This window comes from Geotrypetes seraphini, chromosome 1, assembly GCF_902459505.1.
Source record: "Geotrypetes seraphini chromosome 1, aGeoSer1.1, whole genome shotgun sequence".
NCBI classification, from domain to species: domain Eukaryota; kingdom Metazoa; phylum Chordata; class Amphibia; order Gymnophiona; family Dermophiidae; genus Geotrypetes; species Geotrypetes seraphini.
Genome location: NC_047084.1, coordinates 289,369,176 through 289,396,764, shown reverse-complemented (window position 1 = coordinate 289,396,764; position 27,589 = coordinate 289,369,176). Strand labels below are relative to the sequence as shown.

General features: G+C 46.4%; 1 protein-coding gene across 1 annotated transcript in view; it reads right to left on the bottom strand.

The window, feature by feature from the left end:
• NAGK (N-acetylglucosamine kinase) overlaps window positions 1-27,589 on the bottom strand; it is a 104,310-nt gene that overhangs the window by 55,091 nt on the left and 21,630 nt on the right. The window contains exons 4-5 of the mRNA XM_033953349.1: window positions 26,384-26,525; window positions 17,156-17,266 (exon numbers count right to left, since the gene is read on the bottom strand). Of these exons, the coding sequence (XP_033809240.1) occupies window positions 17,156-17,266; window positions 26,384-26,525 (253 nt within the window). The remainder of the gene's footprint in view (window positions 1-17,155; window positions 17,267-26,383; window positions 26,526-27,589) is intronic.

Below are 27,589 nucleotides of genomic sequence, written 5' to 3'. Positions count from 1 at the left end.
TCTTTTCCAGAGAAAGGAAAGTGGTACAACCAGAGGACATAATTTGAGGTTGAGGGGTTGTAGACTCAAGAGCAATGTAAGGAAATTCTTCTTTACGGAGAGGGTGATGGATGCCTGGAATGCACTCCTGAGAGAGGTGGTGGAGATGAAAACAGTGACGGAGTTCCAAAAACGTGGGATGAACACAGAGGATCTAGAATCAGAAAATAATACTAAATATTGAAGAACTAAGGCCAGTACTGAACAGACTTGCACAGTTTGTGTCTGTATATGGACATTTGGTAGAGGATGGGCTGGGGAGGGCTTCAATGGCTGGGAGGGTATAGATGGACTGGAGTGAGCTTTGACGGAGACTTCAGTAGTTGGAACCTAAGCACAGTACCGGGCAGAGCTTTGGATTCTTGCCCAGAAATAGCTTAAGAAGAAGGGAAAAAACAAACAAAAAACCACCAAAAACCCAACAAGTTTTTAGATTGTATCAGACTAGATGGACCATTCGGGTCTATCTGCCGTCATCTACTATGTTACTATAAGGTGTCCACACACGGAAAAAGAAAACATGGTATCTTTATGCATTGCTGTCAGTTTAGTCAATAAATACACTGAGTCAATTTTAGTCAATAAAGTGTCCATAGTTCATTTCCAATAAGAAGCCAAACAAATCCTTGCCGCTGTAGCAACTAAAACTACCTACCGCTGAGCTCCATCCTCAAGCCCCACTACCGGACTGTTAAAAAGAAAAACACATTTATCAAGGGGTATGATAACATATAAAATATCTTGCAATAAAATTATATTCTTGTGCTTTAGGGCAATACCACCAGATGTGCAAAAAAGTACCTAACTGGGCACAACCCCTCCAGCAATGACCACTGTTATACATCACTCGCAATTGCGTAGGGGTGTTAATACCACTGGAGCAAAATCTTATACGCATACTCAACTAATTTAGTAGTAATAGAAACTTTCAAAAGGCTTCTATATATCCCATCCCATTGATCTTTGGTAAGAGAGCAACCCAGAATGCCCTCCCACTTCATACTTGCGTTCCAAAGGAACCATAGAAACATGATGGCAGATAAAGGCCAAATGGCCCATCTAGTCTGCCCATCGAAGTAACCATTATCTCTTTCTCTCTCTGAAAGATCCCACATGCCTATCTCAGGCCCTCTTGAATTCAGACACAGTCTATCTCCATCACCTCTTCTGGGAGACTGTTCCATGCATCTACCACCCTTTCTGTAAAAAGTACAGTGGTACCTCGGTTTACGAGTGCACCGGTTTGTGAATGTTTTGCAAGATGAGCAAAACATTTGTAAAATCGGCGCCTCGGAAACCGAGCTTGCCTCAATTTGCGAGCGGTGCCCCCCCCCTCCCCGCCGCGATCTGGCATCCCTCAGCACCCACCCGAACACACTGCTTACCCCCATCTGGCACCAGATGCTCAAGGCCCAGCAAACAAGAAGACGCAGACCTTCAGGCACCGGCATGTCCTGTGCGTTGGTGCTGATGGCGGTGCTAGATGGGGGTAAGCAGTGTGTTCGTGCTGGAGGGTGGGTGCTGGAGGATGCCAGATTGTGACCTGGGGGGGGGGGTGCGACGTGAGCGGGGGATGCCGGATCGCGGGGGGGGGAGCATGTGTGAACGCGGGGAGGGGGCCTTGGTGAGCGGGGGGAGCAATGACGGTTCTCGGGGGGATAGGAAGGGGTAGAGCAGCACCGCTGGCCTTGGAGGATAGGGGTGGGTGGGAACGTATCAAGCGAGTTTCCCTTAGTTCCTATGGGGAAACTCGCTTTGATATACGAGTATTTTGGTTTACAAGCATGCTTCTGGAATGAATTATGCTCATAAACCAAGGTACCACTGTATTTCCTTAGATTACTCCAGAGCCTATCACCTCTTAACTTTGTCCTATGCCCTCTCATTGCAGAGTTTCCTTTCAAATTAAAGAGACTCGACTCATGCGCATTTACATTACGTAGGTATTTAAATGTCTCCACTTTGAGTAAATGGTTTTCAGTGGGTACTTCCACCACTTGGCTAATAACATTTTTCTAGAATTTTGATTTAAACGTCATATCATATTTCCCCTCTCCTGCCTTTCCTCCAAAGTATACATATTGAGATCTTTAAGTCTGTCGCAATACGCCTTATGATGAAGACTACATACCATTTTAGTAGCCTTCCTCTGGACCGACTCCATCATTTTTATTTCTTTTTGAAGATGCAGCCTCCAGAATTGTACACAATTTTCTAAATGAGGTCTCACCAGTCTTATACAGAGGCATCAATACCTCCTTTTTCCTACTGGCCATACCTCTCCCTATGCAACCTAGCACCATCACCTTCTCAACCTGTTTGGCCACCTTAAGATCACCACATACAATCACACCCAAGTTCCGCTCTTCTGTCGTGCACATAAACTCTTCACTCCCTAATTTGTACCGTTCCCTTGGGTTTGTGCAGCCCAAATGCATGACCTTGCATTTCTTAGCATTAAATTTTAGTTGCCAAATTTCAGACCATTCTTCAAGCTTCACCAGGTCTTTCTTCATGTTATTCACACCATCTGGCGTGTCCCTCTATTGCAGATTTTCGTATCATCCGCAAAGAGGCAAATCTTACCCGACAACCCTTCAGCAATATCGTTTATAAAAATGTTAAGGAACAGGCCCAAGAACAGAACCTTGAGGCATACCACTAGTAGCATCCCTTTCCTCAGAGCGATCTCTATTGATCACTACCCTCTGTCGCCTTCCACTCAACCAGTTCTTGACCCAGCCCGTCACTCTGGGACCCATCCCGAGAGCACTCAGTTTATTTATTAGATGTCTGTGTGGAACCTCTAGCACACATCCTCTATCCAATTCTTTGGTCACCCAGTCAAAGAAATTGATCAGATTTGTCTGACAAGACCTACCTCTGGGTGAAACCATGTTGTCTCCGGTCCTGTAATCCACAGGATTCCAGAAACTTAACCATTTTCCATTAATTTGCTTACCACAGAAGTCAGACTTACCGGCCTGTAATTCCCTACTTCTTCCTTACTTCCACTTTTGTGGAGAGGGACCACATCCCCCCTTCGCCAGTCCTCTGGTACCACTCCTGACTCTAGAGTCTTGTTGAAAAGGTCAGTCAGCGGAGCTACCAGAACTTCCCTAAGTTCCTTCAGCACCCTCAGATGTACATCATCCGGCTCCATCACTTTGTCTACCTTTATTTTAGCTAGCTCCTCACGAACACAACCCTCTGAAAATCGATCAGGGTCTATTACTCCTCCATCCCTATTCATGTTTGTCTTCTGCGGTCTCGCCCCCGGCACTTCAGCCATGAACACAGAACAGAAATATCTGTTAAGCAATTCAGCCTTTTCTTTATCAGTTTCTACATATTCCTCCCCTTCACCTTTGAGTCTCATAATGACACTTTTGCACTTCTTCCTATCACTAATAAATCTAAAAAATGTCTTGTCTCCTCATTTTACCTTGTTAGCTATTTTTTTTCCCATTTGCATCTTTGCTTTCCTGACTACAAGACCAGCCTCTCTTAAATTTTCCAGATATTTTTGCCTGTCTTCCTCTTTCTGCGATCTTTTGTGGTTTATGAAAGCTAACCTCTTATTCCTTACCTACTCAGCTACAACTTCCTCTTTACAAACCCAATGCCTTAAAGTCATTCACCCTGAAATGCTACTCAGTCAATGCACCTACGCCACCTAATCTCACCAGATGCTACTTAGTGCATATATTTTACTGTCATATCTATATTGTAAATTATTATCATGTCTATATTGTAATTTATGTAAATTATGTCATCTCTTTCCTGTCATGATTATTATGAATATCCCTTTGTAACCCGTTCTGGGCTCCTTAGGGAGGATGGGCTAAAAAATTGAATAAATAAATAAATACATACATACTTTTGAGAACCAAAGTGACTTTCTTTTCCTCTTACTTTTACTTGCCTCACAAAAAGGTATTTCACCCTTACAAGCACTCCTTTCAGTTTTGCCCACCGCATTTCCACTCCTTTCAGATGTTCTCATCCAGACAATAATTCCTTGACATAAACCCCCATCTGAACAAAGTTAGTTTTTGAAAAAAGTCTAGAATCTTTGCTTTTGAATAAGCCCTCTCACTGTAACATCAGAAACACTTTCCCCGTTTGTAAGCACTAAATCCAGTATGACCCCATCCCGTGTGGGTTCCATTACCAACTACTGGAACAGTTCTCCTTATAGAGAATCCAGAATTTCCCTACTTCTAGAAGACCCTGCAATAGGGATACCCCAATCAACATCCGGCATGTTAAAATCACCTATTAGCAAGACTTCCCCTTTTTTAGATATATTCTGAATGTCTACTATTAAATCTCTATCTACTTCTTCCGTCTGTGAAGGAGGCCTGTATATCACACCAATGTAAATATATTCACCATTCCCTCTTTCCAAATTGATCCACAGTGCCTCTTCCTTGCACTGCAGATCCTGCAATTGTGTGGCTTTAATATGTTCTTTAACATATAACACTACTCCTCCTCCTTTTCTTCCTACCCTGTCTTTCCTGAACAGATTATAGCCCGGTATAACTACATCCCAGCCATGATTCTCTATGAACCATGTCTCTGTGATCGCCACTATATCCAACTCTTCTTCTTCCATCACAGGTTCTAGATCCAGAATCTTGTTTCCCATACTGCGAGCATTAGTATATACTGCTTGCCAGCCATTGCCCCCTTTTCCCATCTGTGTAGAGATATTAGTGATTTACTTACCTGAGGGCTTATACTCACCCAGGAGCTTTGATCATCCTGCCCCTCAAAGCAGGAGGGCCTTGTAGAGCCTAGAGATAATAATAACAACTTTATTTTTATTAGTATACCGCGATACCACAAATAGTTCAGAGCGATTTACAGAGGAAGAGACTGTATACAGACAGCAAAATTACAAAATGCTTTCGAAATTACATTAGCATGTTAAGATTAGTCAAATTTAAAGTGTATTAAAAATACATCAAGGCTGAAATGGAGTCAGAGAAATTTATCAAAGAAGTAAGTTTTAATTGACTTCCCAAAAGTTTGATAAAGAAGTGTGTTTGAAATAAAGTTGGTTAAACATTTATTCCAAAAAGGGGGTGGAAATGTAAGTGCGTCTTATGAAGCAAAGATACAAATTTGTTAAGCCCACTGCCGCTGCCACATCTTTTAACCCCTCCCCCCCCCGGCCGCATATTTGAAAAACAAACAAACAACTCTGCCACTGCTGCATCTTTAAAACCCACCTGCCTGCCTGCTAGCTGCCGTCATACCTAGTGGTCCAGCATATTTCCTGGCCAGCGGTGCCACAGGCCAAAAGTGCAGAGATCAGAAGCAAGCCCTCCGCGCTCCCGCCTGGGCCCGTACCAATCTCCAAATGGCTGCAATCAGCTCTTGCGGGACTCGCGAGAACTGACTGCAGCCATTCAGAGATCGGCGCGGAGGGCTTGCTCCTAATCTCTGCGCTTCTGGCCTGTGTGCCACTGGCTGGGAAAGATGAGAGCCATCTAAGGAGGGAGAAATTTAAAAAGGTACTGAAGGAGTATGGTTAAAGGTACAGGGGGCGATTAAAAAAGGTACTGGGGGGCACGTGGGGGGATGATTTAAGGTACTGGGGGGCACGTGGGAGTATGGGGGATAAATTAAGGTACATGGGGATGATTTAAGGTACTGGGGGGCACGTGGGGGTATGATTTTAAAGTACATGGGGGTATGGGGATGAATTAAGATACTCAGGATTGGGCTCAGTCTTGGGCCCAATCCTATTCAACATCTTTATAAGAGACTTGGCAGAAGGGCTTCGAGGTAAAATATTCGCCGATGACGCCAAACTAAACTAAACTAAACTAAGCCTTAGGTTTGTATACCGCACCATCTCCGCATGCGCAGAGCTCGGTACGGTTTACAGAGGTTAAGAGGAAAGAATTACAAAGAAGGGATATAGGAGAGGGACTGAGAAGATAGAGAGGGGCAGGGTACTAGAGAACGGGAGGAGATTAGATTTTTGAGAAGAGCCAAGTTTTCAAGCGTTTACGGAAGGATTGGAAGGAGCTAGAATTTCTGAGCGGGGATGAGAGGTTGTTCCAGAGTTCCGTGGTTCTGAAGGGGAGGGATGTTCCAAGTTTTCCTGCGCGGGATATACCTTTTATAGATGGGAAAGATAGTTTCAGTTTTTGGGAGGGTCTAGAAGAGAGCGGGTTTGATGAATTCCAGAAGAGTGGGATAACGGGAGGAAGGACGCCATGTAGAATCTTGAAGGCTAAGCAGGCACATTTATAGAGGACTCTGGAGTATACTGGGAGCCAGTGAAGCTTAGAGAGGAGTGGGGAAACGTGATCGAACTTGCCTTTTGTGAAAATAAGCTTGGCAGCGGCGTTCTGAATTAGCTGAAGTCTATGGAGGTTTTTCTTAGTTAGGCTTATATAGATGGAGTTGCAGTAGTCTAGTCTAGAGAGGATGGTGGATTGGACGAGGATGGCGAAATGAGTAATGTAGTGGGCAAATGAGTAATGTAGGATGGCAAACTGAGTAATGTAGTGGGCAAATGCACAACAGACGAAGATTCAATGTCCGACAACATGATGCACGACCTACTCCTACTGGAGCGATGGTCTAGGACATGGCAACTCAACTTCAATGCCAAAAAATGCAAAGTTATGCACCTGGGCAGCCAGAATCCATGCAAGTCTTATACCCTTAATGGCGAGATCCTAGCAAAAACGGTAGCAGAATGAGACTTGGGGGTAATAGTCAGTGAGGACATGAAGTCTGCCAATCAAGTGGAGCAGGCTTCGTCCAAGGCAAGACAAATCATGGGCTGCATACGAAGGGGTTTCGTCAGTCGTAAGGCGGAAGTCATTATGCCATTGTATAGATCCATGGTGAGGCCCCACCTGGAATACTGTGTGCAATTCTGGAGGCCGCATTATCGCAAGGATGTGCTGAGACTGGAGTCGGTGCAAAGAATGGCCACCCGGATGGTCTCGGGACTCAAGGATCTTCCATACGAAAAACGGCTTGACAAATTACAGCTATACTCGCTCGAGGAGCGCAGAGAGAGGGGAGACATGATCGAGACGTTCAAGTATTTTACGGGCCGCATCGAGGCGGAGGAAGATATCTTCTTTTTCAAGGGTCCCACGACAACAAGAGGGCATCCGTTGAAAATCAGGGGCGGGAAACTACGAGGTGACACCAGGAAATTCTTTTTCACTGAAAGAGTGGTTGATTGCTGGAATAGTCTTCCACTACAGGTGATTGAGGCCAGCAGTGTGCCTGATTTTAAGGCCAAATGGGATCGGCACATGGGATCTATTCACAGGGCAAAGGTAGGGGAGGGACATTAGGGTGGGCAGACTAGATGGGCCGTGGGCCCTTATCTGCCGTCTATTTCTATGTTTCTATGTAAGGTACTGGGGAGGCACGTGGGGGTATGATTTAAGGTACTGGGGAGCACATGGGGTATGGGGGGGGATGATTTAAGGTACTGGGGGATACGTGGAGGTATGGGGCCTCCCTGCCTGTCACTAGGCCTGCCTGCTCGGTGCCCTGTCCCGGCCTAGCACTAGACCACCAGAGGGGCGGACAGGGTACAGAGTGCAGAACCTGGCAGGGAGAATTTGGTTCAGAATGTTTTTCTTCTTGTTTTCCTCCTTTAAATCTAGGGTGCATCTTATGGGCAGGTGCGTCTTATGGAGCGAAAAATATAGTAAATCTGCAAATCGCTTATAGAACAGATTAGTAAAGCCATCTAAAACCTGGTGTTTTATAAGAAGGCAAATGAGCAATGGCATCTAAAACTTCTGCAAGAGTAATAGGGGAAGAAAGCTGAGCAGCCTCCCCCCGCCGCAATTGAGAAAGGTCCACCTCCTGTAGGTAGTGCTTAATATCACTCTGAGAAGGATCACAATCGGGGTATATAAGGCTTGATAGTACTCCAAAAAGGCCTGCTGGATCCCAGCATCATCCATAAGCAGAGTACCGGAATCAACACTCAGAATCCAGTTGCCAAAAGGAGGGACAGGTATGTGGATTAGCCAGCAATTGACTGTTCAGTACCCAATAACGTAAGCCTCCTGCAGGAGTCTGATGAAGAAGTTGCATAGAGAGAGGAGTTTGATCAGACCATACCATCAGCTCAATTTGTAAAGAGACAACCTTTTTTATTTTTTTTACTTTTGATATACCGTCCATCACAACAAGTGTCTAAACCAGGGGTCCCCAAAGTCCCTCCTCGAGGGCCGAATCCAGTCGGATTTTCAGGATTTCCCCAATGAATATGCATGAGATCTATGTGCATGCACTGCTTTCAATGCATATTCATTGGGAAAATCCTGAAAACCCGACTGTATTCAGCCCTCAAGGAGGGGCTTTGGGGACCCCTGGTCTAAACAGTGTACAATATAAAGATTGTAGAAAACAATTAAAATAGATAAATAAAAGCAATATTTTATCAAATATTAAAAATACTAGACAGAATCACATTGACTTACATGGAATAAAAGGGAAGCTGGGGAGGGAAAGGTTTTTTTTAAAATACATCTAAGTAAAATTAGAAAAAAGGAAGGTAAATGGGGAGTGGTAAAACATTAGGATGGGGATCACTTCAGAAGTGTTTGGTGTTTCAAGGCTTCACAAGAGTTAAAGGTTTGAGAAGCGGAAGCTGGTACTAGAGTAAAGGCATCTTTCAAGAGAAATTTTTCAAGAGAGTTCTCTAATCGAAGATATAATGGGAGGGCATTCCACAGAGAGGGGACGGTGACTGAACAAATGGATTTGCGAGTAATATCGTAAAACAGTTCGCATATTGACGGTATGGAAAGTAGGTTTTGATTGTTAGATCTGAGGGCTCTGGATAATGAGTATGGGATCAAAAGTTTATCTATGAACGCCGATTGGTTAGAGTTTTTGTTTTAAACGTGAGGAGTATTTTATAGGCGAGGTGATGAGTGATGGGTAGCCAATGTGCTTCATGGAGGAGAGGAGTGACATGGTCACATTTTTTTGCATGATAGATTAATTTGACAGCAGTGTCCTGAATACACTGCCATAAAGTCTATGCTCAAACCTACTAATGGACAAACCTGAGGGGAACTACACTCCCAAGGGACTGGTCCCTGAGCCCCCAAACGGAGAAAGCAGGCTGCACAGCTGGGTGTACTGCAAAGCAGCCAACCCCCTGGAAGCAGACTTTGCCCCTTAAAGTCTGTGATCTCCCACAGCCAGAGCTGTCCCCAAGGGGATCCTCTGCAGCATACAAAAATACTGAAGTTAAAGAAAAATAAACATGAGCAGAAAAGACTAGTTCCTTACTGTCCACTTGTAGGAAGACAATTGGAAATTGGAGGGCAGTTTAGAGGTAAGACAGGAGGAACAAAACTATGCAAATGAAGCTTCTTACAAGAGATCTCGTGAGATGGGATTGACTACCCAGTTGTTCAGGAATAGAGTGGGATTGTGCAAGAAGGTAGTTTTATATGTAGAACAAACACAGGAATATTGAAGGAGAGATGTCACCAGCTCTAGCATTGGTCAAACAGGAGAAATTTTATTGATAGTTGCAATAGTTGACTCAACACTTAACACTGTTTCAGCAGGAATTGCCTTTATCAAGAGTCAAATGTCAATGGTCTTCTGGTTGATATAATAAAAATTAACCAATATGAAGGAGTAATAGAGCACAATCGATCTGTGTGGCAGGAAGCTATTAGTGACTGTGGCATACACTTGTGGTCACTAGCACAGAGTTTTCCAGTGTTTAGCAGAAAAGCACAGTTACTTACCGTAACAGGTGTTATCCAGGGACAGCAGGCATATATTCTCACATGTGGGTGACGTCATCTACGGAGCCCCGATGCGGAAGCATTTTCAAGCAAACTTGATTGAAGATTTAAGTTTGCTCTGCTGCTCCACGCATGCGTGCCTTCCTGCTCCACTAGGGGGTGCATCCCCTCGTGGTCTCCAGTTCACTTAACTAGCCAAGAAGCCAACCTCGGGGAGGTGGGCGGGTTGTGAGAATATATGCCTGCTGTCCCTGGATAACACCTGTTACGGTAAGTAACTGTGCTTTATCCCAGGACAAGCAGGCATGATATTCTCACATGTGGGTGACTTCCAAGCTTACTGAAGAGGGATGGAGGGAAGTTGGCAATTTAAGCAAATAGATTTCGCAACACCGATTGGCCGAACCGGCCATCGCTTCTGGACAGGGAGTCCAGACAGTAGTGGGAGGTGAAGGTATGAACCGAAGACCACGTGGCAGCCTTGCAGATTTCCTCAATAGGTGTGGACCTGAGGAAGGCTACGGAGGCTGCCATCGCTCGGACTTTGTGTCCCGTTACTCGACCATGCAGCGCGAGACCAGTCTGAGCGTAGCAAAAGGAGATGCAATCGGCCAACCAGTTGGACAAGGTGCGTTTGGAAACTGGGTGACCTAACCGGTTTGGGTCGAAGGACAAAAACAGTTGTGGGACTTTCCGGTGTGGCTGAGTGCGTTGGAGGTAAAAGGCCAACGCTCTTTTGCAGTCAAGAGTGTGGAGCGCCACTTCTCCGGGGTGAGAGTGGGGCTTGGGAAAAAACACAGGTAAGACAATGGACTGATTGAGATGGAAATCAGACACTACTTTAGGTAGGAACTTTGGATGGGTGCGGAGTACCACCTTGTCGTGATGGAATATCGTGAAGGGTGGGTCCGCTACCAGAGCTTGTAGCTCACTAACCCGCCGTGCGGACGTGAGCGCGAGTAGGAAAATTACCTTCCAAGTGAGGAATTTTGGATGGCATTTGTCTAGGGGCTCAAATGGAGGTTTCATTAGTTGAGCCAGAACCACGTTAAGGTCCCAAACCACCGGGAGAGGACGTTCAGCAGACCCTTCATGAAGCGAGTGACTAAGGGATGGAGCGAGAGGGCTTTCCCTTCCAGGGGCTGATGAAAGGCCGCAATCGCACTGAGGTGTACTCGAATGGAGTTGGTCTTTAGGCCGGAATGAGATAGTTGAAGTAGATAGTCAAGGACCAGGGGGACGGGGACCGACGCCGGGTCCTGGCTGTGGGAGGAGCACCAGGTTGAGAATCTGGTCCACTTTTGGGAGTAGCAGGTTCTCGTCGAGGTTTTTCTAGAGGCCTCCAATATCTCCTTGACTGATTGAGACACGGGGAGAGCAGTCAGGGGGAGAGAAACCAAGCATTCAGATGAAGAGATTGAAGATTGGGATGTAACAGTGAACCCTGACCCTGTGACAGTAGAGAGGGAAACAGAGGCAGAGGCAGTGGATCTCTGACACTGAGTTGAAGTAGAAGGGAAAACCACGGCTGGCGTGGCCAGCGAGGGGCAATCAGGATCAGGGTGGCTTGTACTGTTTTCAGGTGGACAAGGGTCCGCAGTATCAGAGGAAACGGCGGGAACGCGTACAGGAACCTTCCCTCCCAGTCGAGGAGGAAGGCGTCGGCCTCGAGTCGGTCCGGGGAGTATATCCGGGAGCAGAAGAGAGGCAGCTTGTGATTGTGAGGGGACGCGAACAGGTCTATTTGAGGCGTCCCCCACCGTTCGAACACTCCTCATAGGGCCTGAGAGTGTAGTGACCACTCGTGTGGCTGGAGGAGGCGGCTGAGTCTGTCCGCCAGGCAGTTTTGTTCTCCTTGTATGTACACCGCCCGAAGGAAGGTGTTGTTGGAGATTGCCCATTTCCAGAGGCGTAGGGCTTCCCGACAAAGGGGCCAAGACCCTGTGCCCCCTTGTTTGTTTACGTAGTACATCGCTACTTGGTTGTCGGTTCGGATGAGAACCACTCGGTCGCGGAGCAGATGTTGGAAGGCTACAGCTGCGAGGTAGATGGCCCGAAGTTCTAGCACGTTGATGTGGCAGCGACGGTCTTGTGCTGACCACATTCCTTGGGTGCGTAGGCCGTCCAGATGGGCTCCCCAAGCGTACTCCGACGAGTCCGTGGTGAGTACCTTGCTGTGGGGTGGGGTGAGGAAGAGCAAACCTTTGGAAAGATTTGAAGAGTCGGCCCACCAGCGGAGCGATCGTTGCAATGAAGGAGTCATTGTCACGGAGTGGTCGATCGGGTCCCGGTCTTGACGCCATTGAGACGCCAGGGTCCATTGAGGGATTCTCAGATGGAGGCGGGCGAATGGTGTGACATGGACGGTGGAGGCCATGTGGCCCAGAAGGGTCATCATCTGTCGAGCTGATACTGAGGTCAGCCGAGAGATCCTTCGGCTCAGACTTACTAACGCCTCCAGGCGCGGAGGGGGGAGGAAGGAACGGAGGCGAACCGTGTCCAGCGTGGCCCCGATGAACTGTAGGGACTGCGAGGGGCGTAGTTGAGATTTTGGGAAGTTTATTTCGAACCCCAGACTTTGTAGGTAGGTAATAGTCTGTTGGGTCGCTGAGATAACCCCTTCCTTGGACGGGGCTTTGATTAGCCAGTCGTCCAGGTAGGGGAATACCTGGAGGCCCTGGGAACGTAAGGTTGCTGCTACCACCACGAGGCACTTGGTGAAGACCCGAGGTGATGATGCTAGTCCGAAGGGGAGGACTCGGTATTGTAGGTGCCAGTCCCCTACTTGGAAACGCAAAAACTTGCGGTGAGCGGGGTGCACTGGGACATGTGTGTACGCCTCCTTGAGATCGAGGGAGCAGAGCCAGTCGCCCTCGTCGATCAGGGGGTAGAGTGTTGGTAGTGAGAGCATCCGAAACTTTTCCCGTACCAGGAATTTGTTGAGGCGTCTCAAGTCTAGTATTGGGCGTAGGTCTCCCGTTTTTTTCGGTACCAGGAAGTAACGGGAGTAGAAGCCCTTCCCCCGTTGGTCGGGGGGGACCTTCTCCACTGCTCTCAGGCGAAGCAGGTCTCGAGCTTCGGAGAGGAGTAGAGGTAGCTGAGTCCGGTTTGGAGGGCAATTCCTTGGGGGATTGTCCGGGGGAATGGCCCGAAAGTTGAGAGAGTACCCTGATGAGATCACGCCAAGGACCCATGCGTCCGACGTGAGTTGTTCCCAGCGAGGGTAGAAGGCTTTGAGTCGACCTCCGATGGGAAGGCGGTCTGGGACTATGGCGGAGGGGGCCCGCCCCCTTCCGCGTGTCCCGTCAAAAGGACGGGGATGGTTTGGTGGTCGCGGGCGGTTGAGACTTGGGCATGGCCCTGTGATGGGCTTGCGGACGTCTGGGTGGGGGCCGCGAGAAAGCAGGGGTGGACTTTTGTGGGTAGCGGCGTGGAGGGGCCCTGTATGGCCTGGGCGCTGGCGGTTTGGGCTTTTGCCGGACAAGGGAGGCAAACGAGCGTTCATGTTCGGAGAGGCGTTTTGTCGCCGCCTCGATAGTGTCATCGAACAATTCCTTTCCCACGCAGGGGAGGTTAGCCAACCGGTCCTGTAAGTTGGGGTCCATGTCGACCAGGCGCAGCCAAGCTAGTCGGCGCATGGCGATAGCGAAGGCTGCTTCTCTGGAGGAGAGTTCGAAGCCATCGTAGGCCGCGTGGAATAGATGAAGGCGCAGGTTGGAGAGGGACTCTAAAAGCAGGCCGAACGTTCCCTGCCGGGAGGCCGGTAGGTCAGTCTCAAAGGCTCTCAATAGTCCAATGAGGTGTTTGAGGTATGATGTGAAGGTGAAAGTGTAGCTTTGCACCCTAGAGGCCATCATTGCGTTTTGGTATAGTCTCCTGCTGAACTTGTCCAAGGTTCGGCCTTCTCGGCCTGGGGGGACCGCTGCTGAGACCTGGGACGGGTGAGCCTTTTTCAAGGAGGATTCCACTAGCAGCGATTGGTGGGAGAGCTGTGGTTGCTCGAATCCCGGGTAAGGTACTGTGCGGTACTTGGCCTCCATTTTGGAGGGTACGGCCGTGACCATGTAGGGGGTCTCCAGGTTCCTGAAGAAGGCCTGTTGGAGTACCGGGTTAGGTGGTAAGCGAAGGGACTCTCTGGGCAGTGATGGCATATCCAGCTCCGCCAGGTACTCCTTCGAGTATCTGGAGTCGGACTGGAGGTCTAAGTCCAATGCGTGGCCCATGTCTTGGATAAAGCGAGTGAAGGATGGGCGAGATGTCCCCAGGGCCCCGTGCGGGGTCGGGGAACGAGACCTTCGTCGGGTGGAGAAGGATAAGGAGGCTTCCCTCGAGTATCGAGGTTCATGCTCTGATCCATGCTCCGAGGTTGGGGAAGCACTGTGAGAGTGTTCCGGGGTTGTCGATCTTCGGCGTCTCGAGGAGCCCCTCGGAGACGATGCCGGGGTTAGGGGTACCGATCGATGTCGGATTGGTGACCTCGATCCGGACTCCCTCGGAGAATACGTCCGAGGGGGAGTTCGGAGGATGCGCGGGTTGGAGAGTGATAACTCAGCCACCTTAGTGGTCCTGTACGAGGTGTGGGAGAACGGCCTCGTAAGGTTGGTGAACCTCGGGCCTTCTTGGAGGTACGGCGGTTCGAGGTTTCTGTCGTTCTAGCCCGACGTTTTGCCCCTCGGCGGTCCGCGGAGGGGGAACGTCTCGGGCGTCTCGGCGAGGAGTCCGAGGAGGATGGGATGCGGCGAGGATTGCACACCTTTCCTCGAGGTTGTTCGGTGTGAGGCCCAGGCTGGTCTGGCACATTCGAGGTCGAGGCCGATTGAAACTGGGCCATTGCAGTGGACAGCTCCGACGTGATCATCGCTCGGAGTAGGTCCTGGAAGACGGGCACGGACAGCATCGAAGGCATGTCCACTGCCTCGGTGCGCTCCACCGGGGGCGACCTCGTATCAGAGTATTCCCGTGTGGTGGAGGCACGGCCCGAAGGCTTGGAGGGCTTAGACGGGGCTGTAAGCATGGGGCTTCCGCCATGCGTCGCCGTTGTCCCCGAGGCTGGCTTCTTCGCTGTTACAGAACCTGAAGAGGGAAGAGGGGACTTACCCGGAGCCAAGGTTTTCTGTTGTCCCGAGGACTTCGGGGTCGAGTCTCGTGAGGTATCCGGGGCCGAGGTCAAGGCCGGGGCCGAGGCCGGGGCCGACCTCGAGGCCGAGGTGGAGGGTTGGTCCTGGGTGAAGAGATCCGCCATGCGGGCTTTTCTTCGGCGGAGGGCCCGGTTTTGGAAAATAGCGCACTGGGGGCAGGAGTCGGTTGGATGAGTTGCCCCCAGACAGAGGATGCACCGGCGATGCGGATCTGTGAGAGAAAGGAGCCGCTCGCACCGGGTGCACTTTTTAAAGCCGGTCAAAGGCCGGGACATTAAATCGAAAGTAGCCGCGGCTCGGTTAGCCACGCGGCCACGGGGACCCGGAAGCCTCCGGGTCGTTGAAAACGAAGCAGGAATCAAGTAAAAAGGTAAGGAATTCGCGCACAGCGACTTAATCGTGAAAAAACAAGAAAAAATCGCGGTGCTAGAAGGCAGTTGGGGCAGAGCCTGAAAAACACGGCTTCTAGGCTCGCGGAAAATTTTGAACTGGAGACCACGAGGGGATGCACCCCCTAGTGGAGCAGGAAGGCACGCATGCGTGGAGCAACAGAGCAAACTTAAATCTTCAATCAAGTTTGCTTGAAAATGCTTCCGCATCGGGGCTCCGTAGATGACGTCACCCACATGTGAGAATATCATGCCTGCTTGTCCTGGGATAATGAGTTTTTTGGAGTTTCATTTCATAGAACTATGATCTGACACCACTTTAGTGTGAGCCTTCCCTCTATTTAAATTTACATTTGATTATATATAAATTTTTTGGTTAAGGGTACAGAACACAGAAAGGTATTAGATTTATCCATGTAAAAATTTTGAGAAGTCCTTCTGAGATTACCTATTTGTTTGGAAATTTTGTTCACAGTTTTTTGGAATTTGCTTTTTTTTTTCTAATTCATATTCTTTTCTCTGTAGATTTCTTTTTGTTTGCCTCATTTGCTTTGGTTCTACAGAAGAAATTCAATTTGCATTTTGTTATTGTCAGGGAAAACACACACGTGATTCACATGATATGATGGGAAGCAAGTTTTCTAATACCAGCCTTATAACAAAGTGGCCCAGATGCATAAAACTTACCGTGCATTTAACAATCGTCGCTAAACCAGTTTTAACAAGTTTAGCAACAAAATATTCCATCTATCGATGCACAAAACAGCAAATTGCGTCTTTTCCATGGTTTGTTGCAGCCTTCGATAGTTGTATGTAAATAAAACAAGCTCATTAATATTAAAATGAGCACTCTGATCGATGCCCACATGATGCACAAAAAGAAGTGCCGGTTTTTAACACTCCAAAATCTCTAACAGGTCTGGAGGTGCCAGTAGCATTAAAAAAAAGCTAAAAATAAAGCCTTGCCAGTACCTCCCCTCAACATCGGCCTCCTGAAATTAACAATAACAAAAAAAAATTAATAGGAGTGGCCTTAGGCCCCTCCCAGTGCACCCCAGGATGCACCAGGAAGTGGAAAGCCTGCTATTTTGAAAAGGCAGGCTTGCTGATAGGAGGGAGTGGGCAACCTTCCTGCCAGATCTTTAACTAAAAGGTATGGGGTTGTGGATGGGGATGATGGGGGTCCCTGGCTGATGTGGGAATCTCTGGAGGCAGAAGGAGTGGGCATCCCTTCTGTCAATTTTTTTTTTTTTAAGTACGGGGGCTCAAGGAGTCATGGCATGAGGGGGGGTTACAGCATCATGTGGGGGTCGGTTCCGCAGGGGCCCAGGTAGCAGGAGGGAATGGGCATCCCTCCTTCTGTTCTGTAATTTAAAGGTGGATGGGTCGGGGGTGTGGAGGGTCTGTGTGGTCATGGCAGGAGGAGTAGGATTCCCTCTTGCTGATTTTTTAAGTTTGGGGGTTGTCACAACTTTTTTTTTTTTTTTTAAATGGGAACAGATATTGTGTCCATTAAAAAGAAAAAAAACGAAAGTCTTCCTGCCCTGAACAGCTGAGCATGGAGGCTTCTTTGGGCTTCCCCTGCCTGGTCTGTGCATGTGTCAGTCAGTTTTCCAGCAACTGATTGGATGGGATTATGGTGAACTTCCAAAAAAACTCGTTTGCATGCGTTGTTTGAATGTCAATCACCGTTTTCAAATCAGACAATTTATCGGCACCACAGTGATCCACAGGATTTTGACAATGATTTTTGTGCATCTGGGCTAGTGTGTTTTGAGGACAAAGCTAATTTAGAAAGCTAATAATGTCTTACCGGATCCCTCATCTCCCATCAAGTGGCCCCATCCTCCACAGCCTACTTGTGATCCGTCTGGATTAACAAGTTTGCAGTTAGAACCAGTGCCAGAAATTAGCACCACACCACCTAGGGAAAAAGATAAGAACAGGTCAACACAAGTTACCTATTTAGCAAGCACAGAAAGAGTCCTGCTTGCACAAATCTAATGGACGATTAGGTTTTCACTTTCGATAATCTTCTTTCTGTTAGTACCTGTAGGATTCAGTACTCTAGGTGTTCAATCCCAACCTGCAATCCAAGAGTTGCAGAAAGCCACACACTTTTCTGAGCTCATGCTCCTCCGCCTTACAGAGTTAGATTCAGTTAAGTCCCAAAGCAAGCAACATATCTGAACAATTCCATGACAAGAGGGTACAAGGGAAGTTCCCCAGCAACATAATTTCTGTACAGGTCTACTCTGCAAAACATGAAAACAAGTAATATACAGGCCCAACAGCAACATAGAAAAAACAATGATGAACAGTGTAAAACTAACCTGCTGTGTGCAACAAGCACCCACATGAAAACAGCCTTCAGTAACTTGCATACTCACAGAAAGGTGAAATCTCCCCACAGTATCCGTCAACTGGCTGGAAGATCCATACATAGCTTGCAGTGCTTTTGTTGTTTTTGCAACTTTATAATTTCAATTATAATGTGCCGTGAAAAATATTTGCTCTGCTCAATGTGCTGGAGCTAAAAAAGTTTTGAGACCCACTGCTTTAGAGTGAGCGAGCAGTAAATAAAACCAATATCACACCTAGAAGGAACCAGTAATTTCAGTTGCATCACCAAAAGCTATTGCAGTAGTAATTAAATTGGCAGATGGCATTTAATGTGAACAAGTGCAAAGTGATGCATATAGGAAAAAGGAACCCAAGCTATCGCTATCTGATGCAGGGTTCCACGTTAAGAGTCATCGCCCAGGAAAAGGATCTAGGAGTCATCGTTGATGATCCATTGAAACCCTTTCCTCAGTGTACAGCGGTGGCTAAGCAAGCAAATAAAATATTAGGATTTACTAAAAAAGGAATGGGAACGAAACAGAAAATATTCTGATGCCTTTGTATTGCTCCATGGTACAACTGCACCAGAAAGTAATTTTGGTCATGCACTCCCCCCCCCTCCAAAAAAAAAAAGAAAAATATATAGCAGAATCAGAAATGGTACACAGAACAGCAATGAAAATGATGAAGGGAAAGGGATGACTTCTCTATGAGGAAAGGTTAAAGAGGCTAGGGATCTTCAGCTAGGGGAAGAGACAACTGAGGGGAGATAACAGAAGTCTATAAATACTGAGTGTGCTGAAAATGGTAGGCGTGAATCACTTGTTTACTCTTTTCAAAAATACAAGTACTAGAGGGCACGCAATGAAGTTAATAAGTAGTAAATTTAGAACAAATTTGAGAAAATATTTCTTCACTTGGTGTGTAATTAAACACTGGAATTAATTGCCCGAGAATGTGGTAAAAGCAGCTAGCTTAGCAGGTTCTAAAAGAGGAGTGGATAATTTCCTATAAGAAAAGTCCATAAGCCAGCAACCAAACCTGGTCCTGGAGGCACCCCAGCCAGACAAGTTTTCAGGATATCTGCAATGAATATTCATGAGTGACATTTGAGTGTACTTCCTTCCACTGTATGTAAATCTCTTTCATGAACATTTCTAGTGGGTATCTTGAAAATCTGACTGGCTGGGGTGCATCCAGGTCCAGGTATTTCCATACCTGGGCCTGGATGCACCCCAGCCAGTCAGATTTTCTAGATACCCACTAGAAATGTTCATAAGCCATTATTAAGGAGGGTTTGAGAAAATTCACTACTTCCTTTTCTAGGATAAGCAACATAAAATCTGTTTTACACTTATGGTATGTTGTCAAGTAACCTGGACTGGTCATTGTTGGACCTTTGGTCTGTCCCAGTATGACCAGGCTTATGTTCTTATTTAAATTAATATAGGATCTAGGAGTATAATTATCAGACCATAAATGTAATAATTAAATATATAATTAGTCAAGGCTAAATAAAATTTCAATACTAAAGATTTTTCAAAGATGTTTTTACTATATCAGTTTTAATGATGTGTGCAGCAATTTATCAACAAAAAGTGTGCTTATAAAGTGCAGCTAAAAAAAACACAGAGGTTAAACGGATCCATCATCATACCAACAATAGTTTCAAAAAGACCAGCAGAATGAAAATTTCTCTCAGAGTACTTAACTTTTCAACAATCTATGCAGGTCACTAGTGATAAAACAAGTGTTTCCCAAGTCAGTTTTGGAGTACTCCCTTGCCAGTCAGGTTTTTAGGATATCCACAATGAATACGCCTGAGAGATCTGCATACAACAGAGGCAGTGTATACAAATCAATCTCATGCATATTCATTGTGGATATCCTAAAAACCTGACTGGCAAGGGAGTACTCCAGGACTGACTCAGGAAACATGATAAACATCCAGCTTTCGATCTTCCCGCCTCTGTGATAACGATTTCTCAAAATTCCTGATATAAAAGCTGTGCTTCACCAACTATGGCTTCTTCAGGAGAACTTATTTATGCTCCATCTTATAAGAATCATGTACAACATAAAAAATGCTAAAATATATTGCAGAAAACTTCAAAAAAATCTTATAAACCACCCATACTAACTGTTGAAACAGTACACGATTTTGGGACACCTCCTTCATATCAATGCTCAAACAGATGAACAAAAAACGCTGGCAATTTCAAACCAACGTAAATCAATCCTCGTGATTGCATCTTCAGAAAAGAAAAAAATGAATATGCCCGCTAGTGGTAACAAAATAGTTTTACAACATTTTCCATTTAATTTATTAATCTTTGAGACTCAACTTTTTGCCAATTATAAATCAAATGTTGCTCCTTTCCTTGCAATAGGTGTAAAATCACTCCTGTGGGGAGTATGAATCTGCAAGAATAAAATAAATCATAGATCCTAAATATTATGTTGTGCCTGCTCCCAATGCAATGTCAGAGGGGCAGTTCTAGAAGTGAGGATGCAACTCAGATGTTCAGCAATCCTTTGTTTAAATTTCTTTTTGTCCAATCAATATAATACAAAGAACAAAGACACATCATGGCATAACAACTTGAGAATTACAGTCCATATGTTGATGAAACAAATATTTTTCCCTTGTTATAGGATAGAGTAGAAAATTTGCTTCTATTCATAATTGACAGTAAACACAATTACTACATCAGAAATGACTCACATATGTTGAAAAAAATCAATTTAGGACACAAAAATGAATGAGAATAAATCTGCCAAATTAACACCCTTTCAAAATGCAATTTTAGGTGTCTCCTTAAAAACCTGATATTGTATACCTGCCAAGATTGCAAGCAGGGTGAAATTCAAAATCCTATTGCTCATGCACAAAACTATTCACCTCGCAGAACTGCAATACCTAGTGGCCAGATCAGATAACCATATACCCCAGTATGCTCTGCGCTTGAGCCAAGAATCCTTACTACAAATACTTTCCCTTCAAAGACATCCAATACAAAAGCACCAGGGCAAGAATGTTCTTGGTAATGACCCCGATGTGGTGGAATGCCCTACCGAAGGAATTAAAGCTAGAAAAAAAAAAACAAAAACAGAAAATTCAAGAAAGGGATAAAGACTATCTTTTTTCAAACTACTGTACTTCAACTGAAATTATGAAGTTGACAGAGAGAGGAAATTATAACTTTCAGCTAAGCCCGGAAGTGGAACAGGGTGATCAAGACTGTGCCTCTGAGGCGACCACCTCCTCCTCCGAAGAGCATAATGAAGAGGACGCATGTGAGCCTGCGACCACCACACAACATCAAGGAAGGCCACCACTGACCCCAAGACTTGGAGGAAATCCTGTGCCCAAGGACACCGGGACACCATAAGCAGGTGAATCTGAGATTGTATTTGCTTACCCGGGCCTCTGGAAGGAAGACTTTCCCCAAGGTGGTGTCAAACAGGACCCCTAGATATTCCAAGTGCTGAGATGGAGATAACCGGCTCTTGGCAAGGTTGACTACCCATCCCAGCGACTTCAGAAACTCCACCACCCGAGCCATGACCCGAGTGCTCTCCTGGAATGACTTGGCTCGAATCAACCAGTCATCCAGGTAGGGATGAACAAGAATGCCCTCTGTTCGCAACGCCACCTCGATGACCACCTTCACCTTGTTGAACATCTGCGGAGCCATGGCCAGACCAAAAGGAAAAGCACAGAACTGATAATGTTGCCCCAAGATCGTAAAACGCAGGAAGCGATGATGGGAGGCCAAATAGGAATGTGTAAGTAGGCTTCGGTCAGATCTAGAGAGGACAGAAACTCCCCCGGCTGAACTGCCAGAATCACAGACCGTAGAGTTTCCATGTGGAAGGAAGGCATGTGAAGAGCCCTGTTGACCCCCTTCAAATCCAGGATGGGTCGAAAGGTCCCTTCTTTCTTTGGCACCACAAAGTAAATAGAGTATCAACCTGTGCCCCACTCCTGCAGGGGAACTGGAACCACCATGTGGAGATCCAACAATCTTTGAAGGGTCTGGCGAAAAGCCTGCTGCTTCCATGCCACCTGTGAGGGAGAAGCGAGAAATCGGTCTGGCAAGGACCGGGCGAACTCCAGAGCATAGCCGTCCCAGATCACTTCCAGAACCCACTGATCAGATGTGATGTCTGCTCACTTTGGATAAAATTCTCTCAGTCGGGCGCTCACCGGAACCAAGATGGGCACCGACAAGGAGTCATCGGGCAGGATGGGCGGCAGGGGACCTGGCGAGGGCGATACCTGCACCCGGATCCCACGAAAGGACTGCATGCGCTGGAAAAATCTGCCTCTAGAAAGCCCAGAAGATGGAAAGAAGGCAGCCCCTATACCAGAGCGGAAACAGCGGAAATCACGCCCCCGAACCACAAGCAGGCCACCTCGAGTCACCGGCCTAGGCCTATCCTCAGGCAAACGAGGCACTTTGAAATCAGTGAAGAGTCTGAACCAACCTGTCCAGGTCCTCACCAAACAAGAAAGAACCTTTAAAGGAACTTTGTCAACTTAGCTTTGGACGCCGAATCCACCGACCAAGCGCAAAGCCACAAGGTACGGCGTGCTGCCTCTCCAAAAGCCAAAGACCTGGCAGAAGTTCGCAAGAGGTCATACATGGCATCCGAGAGATAAGAAGCACCCAATTCAATTTTGGCCACTTCTTGCTTTAGCAAGTTACAATGCTCTTCCTTATAGTCGAGTACATGCTGGGCCCAACGAAAACACGCCTGAGCCACTAGCCCACCACACATTGCTGCCTGGACCGACAGAGCCGTCACATCAAAACTCTGTTTAAGGAGGGACTCCAACTTACGTTCCTCTGGGTCCTTCAAGGCCACACCACCCTCAACATGCATGGTATGCCTCTTAGAAATGGCTGAGACCACTGCATCCACAACGGGTGACTTCAAAGTGTCCCTATCCCCTTCAGGAATGAGATACAGGCGGGCCATGGAGCGTGCAAAATGAAAAGGGGCTTCCGGCACCTACCACTATGCGAGCACAACATCCTGAATATCCTGATGCATAGGAAAAGAGCGGGAAGCAGAGCGGATCCCCTTAAGCAAGGGGTCCACGACATGGGGTCCTCAAAATGCAAAACCGAGGAGACCTGCATAATTATCTCATGAAGCTCTTCCCACTGAAAAATGTGTACCACAGACGCATCTTTGCCAGCTGGGGGGTGCTCAAACTCCTCGCTGGTGGAATCCGACCCCCCCCAAGAGGATCCTGGAATTCTCCCCAAGGGTCCAGGTTCTCATCACAATTACATCCTGCTCCTCTGGGAAAATATCCTCATCCCAAGAGACCCTTGGGCGTTTGAATGAGAGAGGAGTAGAGGGGGGGCAAAACCGCTGCAGTGTGAGGCCGCACTGGGGAAGATGTCGTGGGGAAACCCCTCCCCCCTCCCAATGAGTGGACATGGAATCTCCTGCCGCCAGCATATAAGCTTTACAAAGTGCTATAAAAAATTCAGGAGGAAAGACCCCCAGCGGCCCCAAGGGACTCCCTGCCACAGCAGGGGATCCTGCCATACCTTGCCTCTGTATTTCCAGAACAGGGGAAAGGTAACCTGAGGTCCCTGAGGTAATTGAGATAACAGATGAAGTTCCCGCTGAAATCGGACCTAAAAACACCAAAATCGGAGCTCCTGCAGTCTGTCGCGTCTGAAAAGCATGGGACTTTCCTGAAGCTGAGGCTGAGGAACCGACTGACACGAAAAGGGAATTCCCCAGCTAGTCCGGCAGCAAGGGAACCCTTTTCTCCCTGACTGTCGGCAGCTGGGGAACCTTCCGCGTGGACGTCGGGGGAAGCCAGGGCTTCCCTGCGATCCAAATCCGACCCGCGAGATACATGTGTTGGGGTGCCTTGGCCGCTGGCATCCGCTGCTGACGAGGCTTCCCCACTGCTCCAGCCTGCACAACGCTTGCATAGGCTGGCCACGAGTACCTCGCATCTGGAGCACTTTTTCTCTTTAAAAGTGCTCATTGTGCTGAAAGCGCCCTAGCTGCAAGGAAAGTGCCTGTTACATGAGAAAAAACAGTAAAAAGGCAGTTTTAAAGGGAAATTAGCCCTTTAGACCAGCACACCTCAGGACTTTTTTAACTTACAGAACAGACTCCACGGCTCTCAAAGCAGGAGGGCTGACCAACCAGGGAGCCAGGCCGCTGGCTGAGGCACCTCTACAAAAATATGGGGAGGTGGAAGAAGGTGTGTGGGGGGGAGGGACCCAGCACGAGACCTGCCGGGTTTAACACCCCCGAAGTCAGAAGGATCCCCAAACAGGACCCGCCCAAGCTCCATCCGGCACAAAAGGGGAACCAGAAGTTCAAAAACAAAGTTCCAACAGTGCTAAGAGGGGAGCCGAAATTAGCCTTCCACCTGCTACTGGAGACTGAGGAAGACTGGATTAGTAGAGCCGAAGCTACTGTATAAGTTTGATCTCAGTCTCCACCTGCTGGTAGCAGTGAGGTATAATACCTATCCGTAAAGGAACTATACCGGTCTATCAAGCGATACAGAATAACAAATGGATAGTCATCACTGAAAACAGAATTAGCAGAAGATAGGAAAACATAAAGAGAGAAATGGATTAACATGATAGAAAAATAAAATGCCCAGACCCACATAGGTATAGAAAATTGTTTTATTTTGAATTTATTAACTGGAATATGCTTTGGGAAATGTGCGTTGCAATAGAAAATGTTTTGTTTCTCCAGTGTTGCAGTATATGTCGAGTTTAACTTTTTGGGATTTCTATTTTCTTATCTCTAGTTTGGGATCCCTTGTTCTGTATTAGGTAGGGTTCTTGCTGTTGAATCACAGCATTAGTGCTATTGTTGTATGATATAGAAACAAAAAATAATGGCAGATAAAGGTCTTATGGCCCATCCAGTCTGTCTATCCATATCATCCCATGCATCTGTTTTTCTGGTGTTCCACTGCTCAGTCTGGTTTCTTTTGTTTTTCATTTTTTTTTGTCTACATTGTGTTTCTAGTTTGTGATTATATATATTTTTTTGCTAAGTGTAGGCATGTGTTTTCCTTCTTTCACTCCCTCTTCTGCCCTCTGCCCCATCTTTTCTACCTGGAAAAGATTTCTTCACCCCCTGTGCTTAATAAAAGACCCACATCCCCGATCCCTGGAGTGTACTGGTGTTTAGAACATTTGCAGTGCTGAGGGGCAGAGACACCCAGGCGTGGTGGTGCCCCTCCCCACTCTCTTTTCCTCCCTTCTTTCTGTGTCCCATGTTCATGCCCCCTCCCTTCCTTGTGAGTCCAGAGTTTATGCCCCCCCCTTGCCTTCCAGCATTTGTCCCAAAATCGTGCTCCTCTCATTTCCCAATGCGCTCCTCCCCCCCCTTCCTTTCTCCCTTCGTGCCAGATCATGTCCCCTCTCTCCCTTACTTGCTCGAGTCACACTCGCTCCTTCTACCTTCAGCGGCTTTCATTGTAGGGATGTGCAGGCAGCGGTTCACATGCTGCATGTGGCTGACCCACAAGCTTTCCCTCCAACATGTATTTCTTCAGTCTTGAAACTTTTCATATTGTTGTTACTGACAGTTTAACCCCTTTTAAGTCATAAAGGCAGCGTGAGATCAATAAAACCAAACCATCCAAGATCTGCCATCTGTAACAGGGAGGCTGAACTGTCAGGCTGATCAGGATAAACAGAGTAACAGTACCCTGGGGATTCAACTGCCCAGCTACAGATTTCCTGCTGGTCTATTCTCTGCCAGGTTAAGTCATACACAGGTTCTTGGTTTAAAGATGGGAATTATGTTTTAGTATTATTTTGATCCAGGATTGTTTACATACAAGATGTATATTATGTTGGATTACACAAAAATCTCCACTGATCACAACATGCTTTCTTTAACAAAGTGGTCAATCTGTCACAAAGACCTGGCAGAAGCCCAAAGAGTACAGCCATTCTTTACTGCTCATTCCCACTTTCTTGCTCTCGTCTCGGTTTCTTGCTGATGATTTTGTTAAGTACAGAAAAGTGATTTTATTTATAGAACCTCTTTCCATATGAACTTATTGTTGCCTTGTTCAGTGTCTCTGACACATTGAGAAATCACTGAGTGGAGCATTTTAATAGCTTGATTGCTTCAAGCAGAAGAAAGTTTCTTCTTTTAGACTAATTTTAGTTTTGTAAGGGAGTGTGATAAGATTTGGTAGGCATGGGTATTTTTCTCTGGGTTTACTTCTGTGATCCACAAAGTTGTGTATGTATATATTATATGTGTATATATAAGCAGGTGGATTGATTAATTATGGTATAAATAGGAACAAAGTAGTAGGATAATTATGATTTAATTATGTCTGTATCAAAAACCATTTCAGAAAACGCTAACTCTGTATTGTAACATCTTTACAGAAGCTCATGCATTGATCATGGTTTAATTATATCAGCATGGAAAACCTTCCCAGAAAATGCTAACTCAGTATTGTACACCTTTACAGAAGTTCATTTAAACTGCTCTGAATTGACTTCCCAGTCATTAGTAGCAGTTACGATTCTTTAAGAATGTAAAAACCTTGCCATAGCAGTTATACCGGTAGTAAAGATATAATATTTAATGTAATGGTGTATCCTGATTTCTTTCCACCTACTTAGGAGATTAAAAAACAAACAACCCCCCCTAGTAAAATGCTTACCATGTCCTGTAGCTGTAGCCATTGCTCCAATGGCATCAGTAGTTATGTAGTAATTTTCACTGAGTTTTGGATAACGTTCCTGAAGCTCCTCTATGAGTTTGTTGATGGCTTCTGCCTGTTCACCGCCACTCAAAGACATTCCCTATAAACACACACAAATGTTCAGGGACAAATGTCTAATAATGAGTTAAAACACTGTCAAAACATCCACACTAAGGCCCGGATGCTGCAAAGTGCTTCCCAATTTTAAGCCTCTCAGAACAAAAAGTAGAACCCTTTTAAAGAGTGGAGGTGTAAAAATATACAAAAAAATCTAAAACCCTCCCTCACCCCAAGAAGGCAAAATGATTAAGGGAAAGAGATGAAGTCTACAAATTACTGAAACTGTGTCTTAATTTATAATGTATTTTACGGGAGAACCCTCAGTCACACAGCAACCCCTGGAACGTCCAGGGACAAGCTGCCGCGGGTTTACACTCAGAAAAGTGTTAACTGCGAAACATCCCTGGGCTCTTTCCGTGTGAATAACTAATGTGCACAACAAAAAGTGCTATGTGTGAAAAACAATAATTGAAAACACACACATCAAATATAAATAAAGATAGAGTTCATCTCTTTCCCCTAATCTGGGGGCCAAAAGGAAAGTTAGTGTCCAAATCTAACCAAGCAAAAAAACACAACTGGAAGGACTTAGCTTCTCCGTGCGTGTGCAGTCAACAGGCAGTGTCTTCGTCCAACGGGACTCCGTTTCGGGGGTGTACACCCCCTTCCTCAGGAACTGGACTGCGCTGAAAATTTCAAATTTGTTGATAAAGCTGGTAAAGCAAGGAGGAAATGGCACTAAACCGGAGAGGACGCCTCCGATTTAAACTGCAGACTCAAATATGATAGGTGAAAAAAGTCAGCTGACGAGTCAGCTGATCAAAGATCTTCAGAAGAAACTATCCTGAACATCAAGATGTAAATATAAACTGCGCTTACTTCCAAAGTCAATAAGTATGTTGCCATTCAATATAATCGTTCAGACCTTTTGGAGACAAAGTTTGGAGTTCAAAAATCCAAAATTGTTCCCTACGCTGGAGCCAGATTAATTTATCCCCCTGAAAATCATCAAACACCTGCTCCATAATGAACCAACGTAGGTCTTGAAAGGAGTGATTGACCAATATGCAATGAGGCACTATAGGAGCATTCATAGATTGAGTA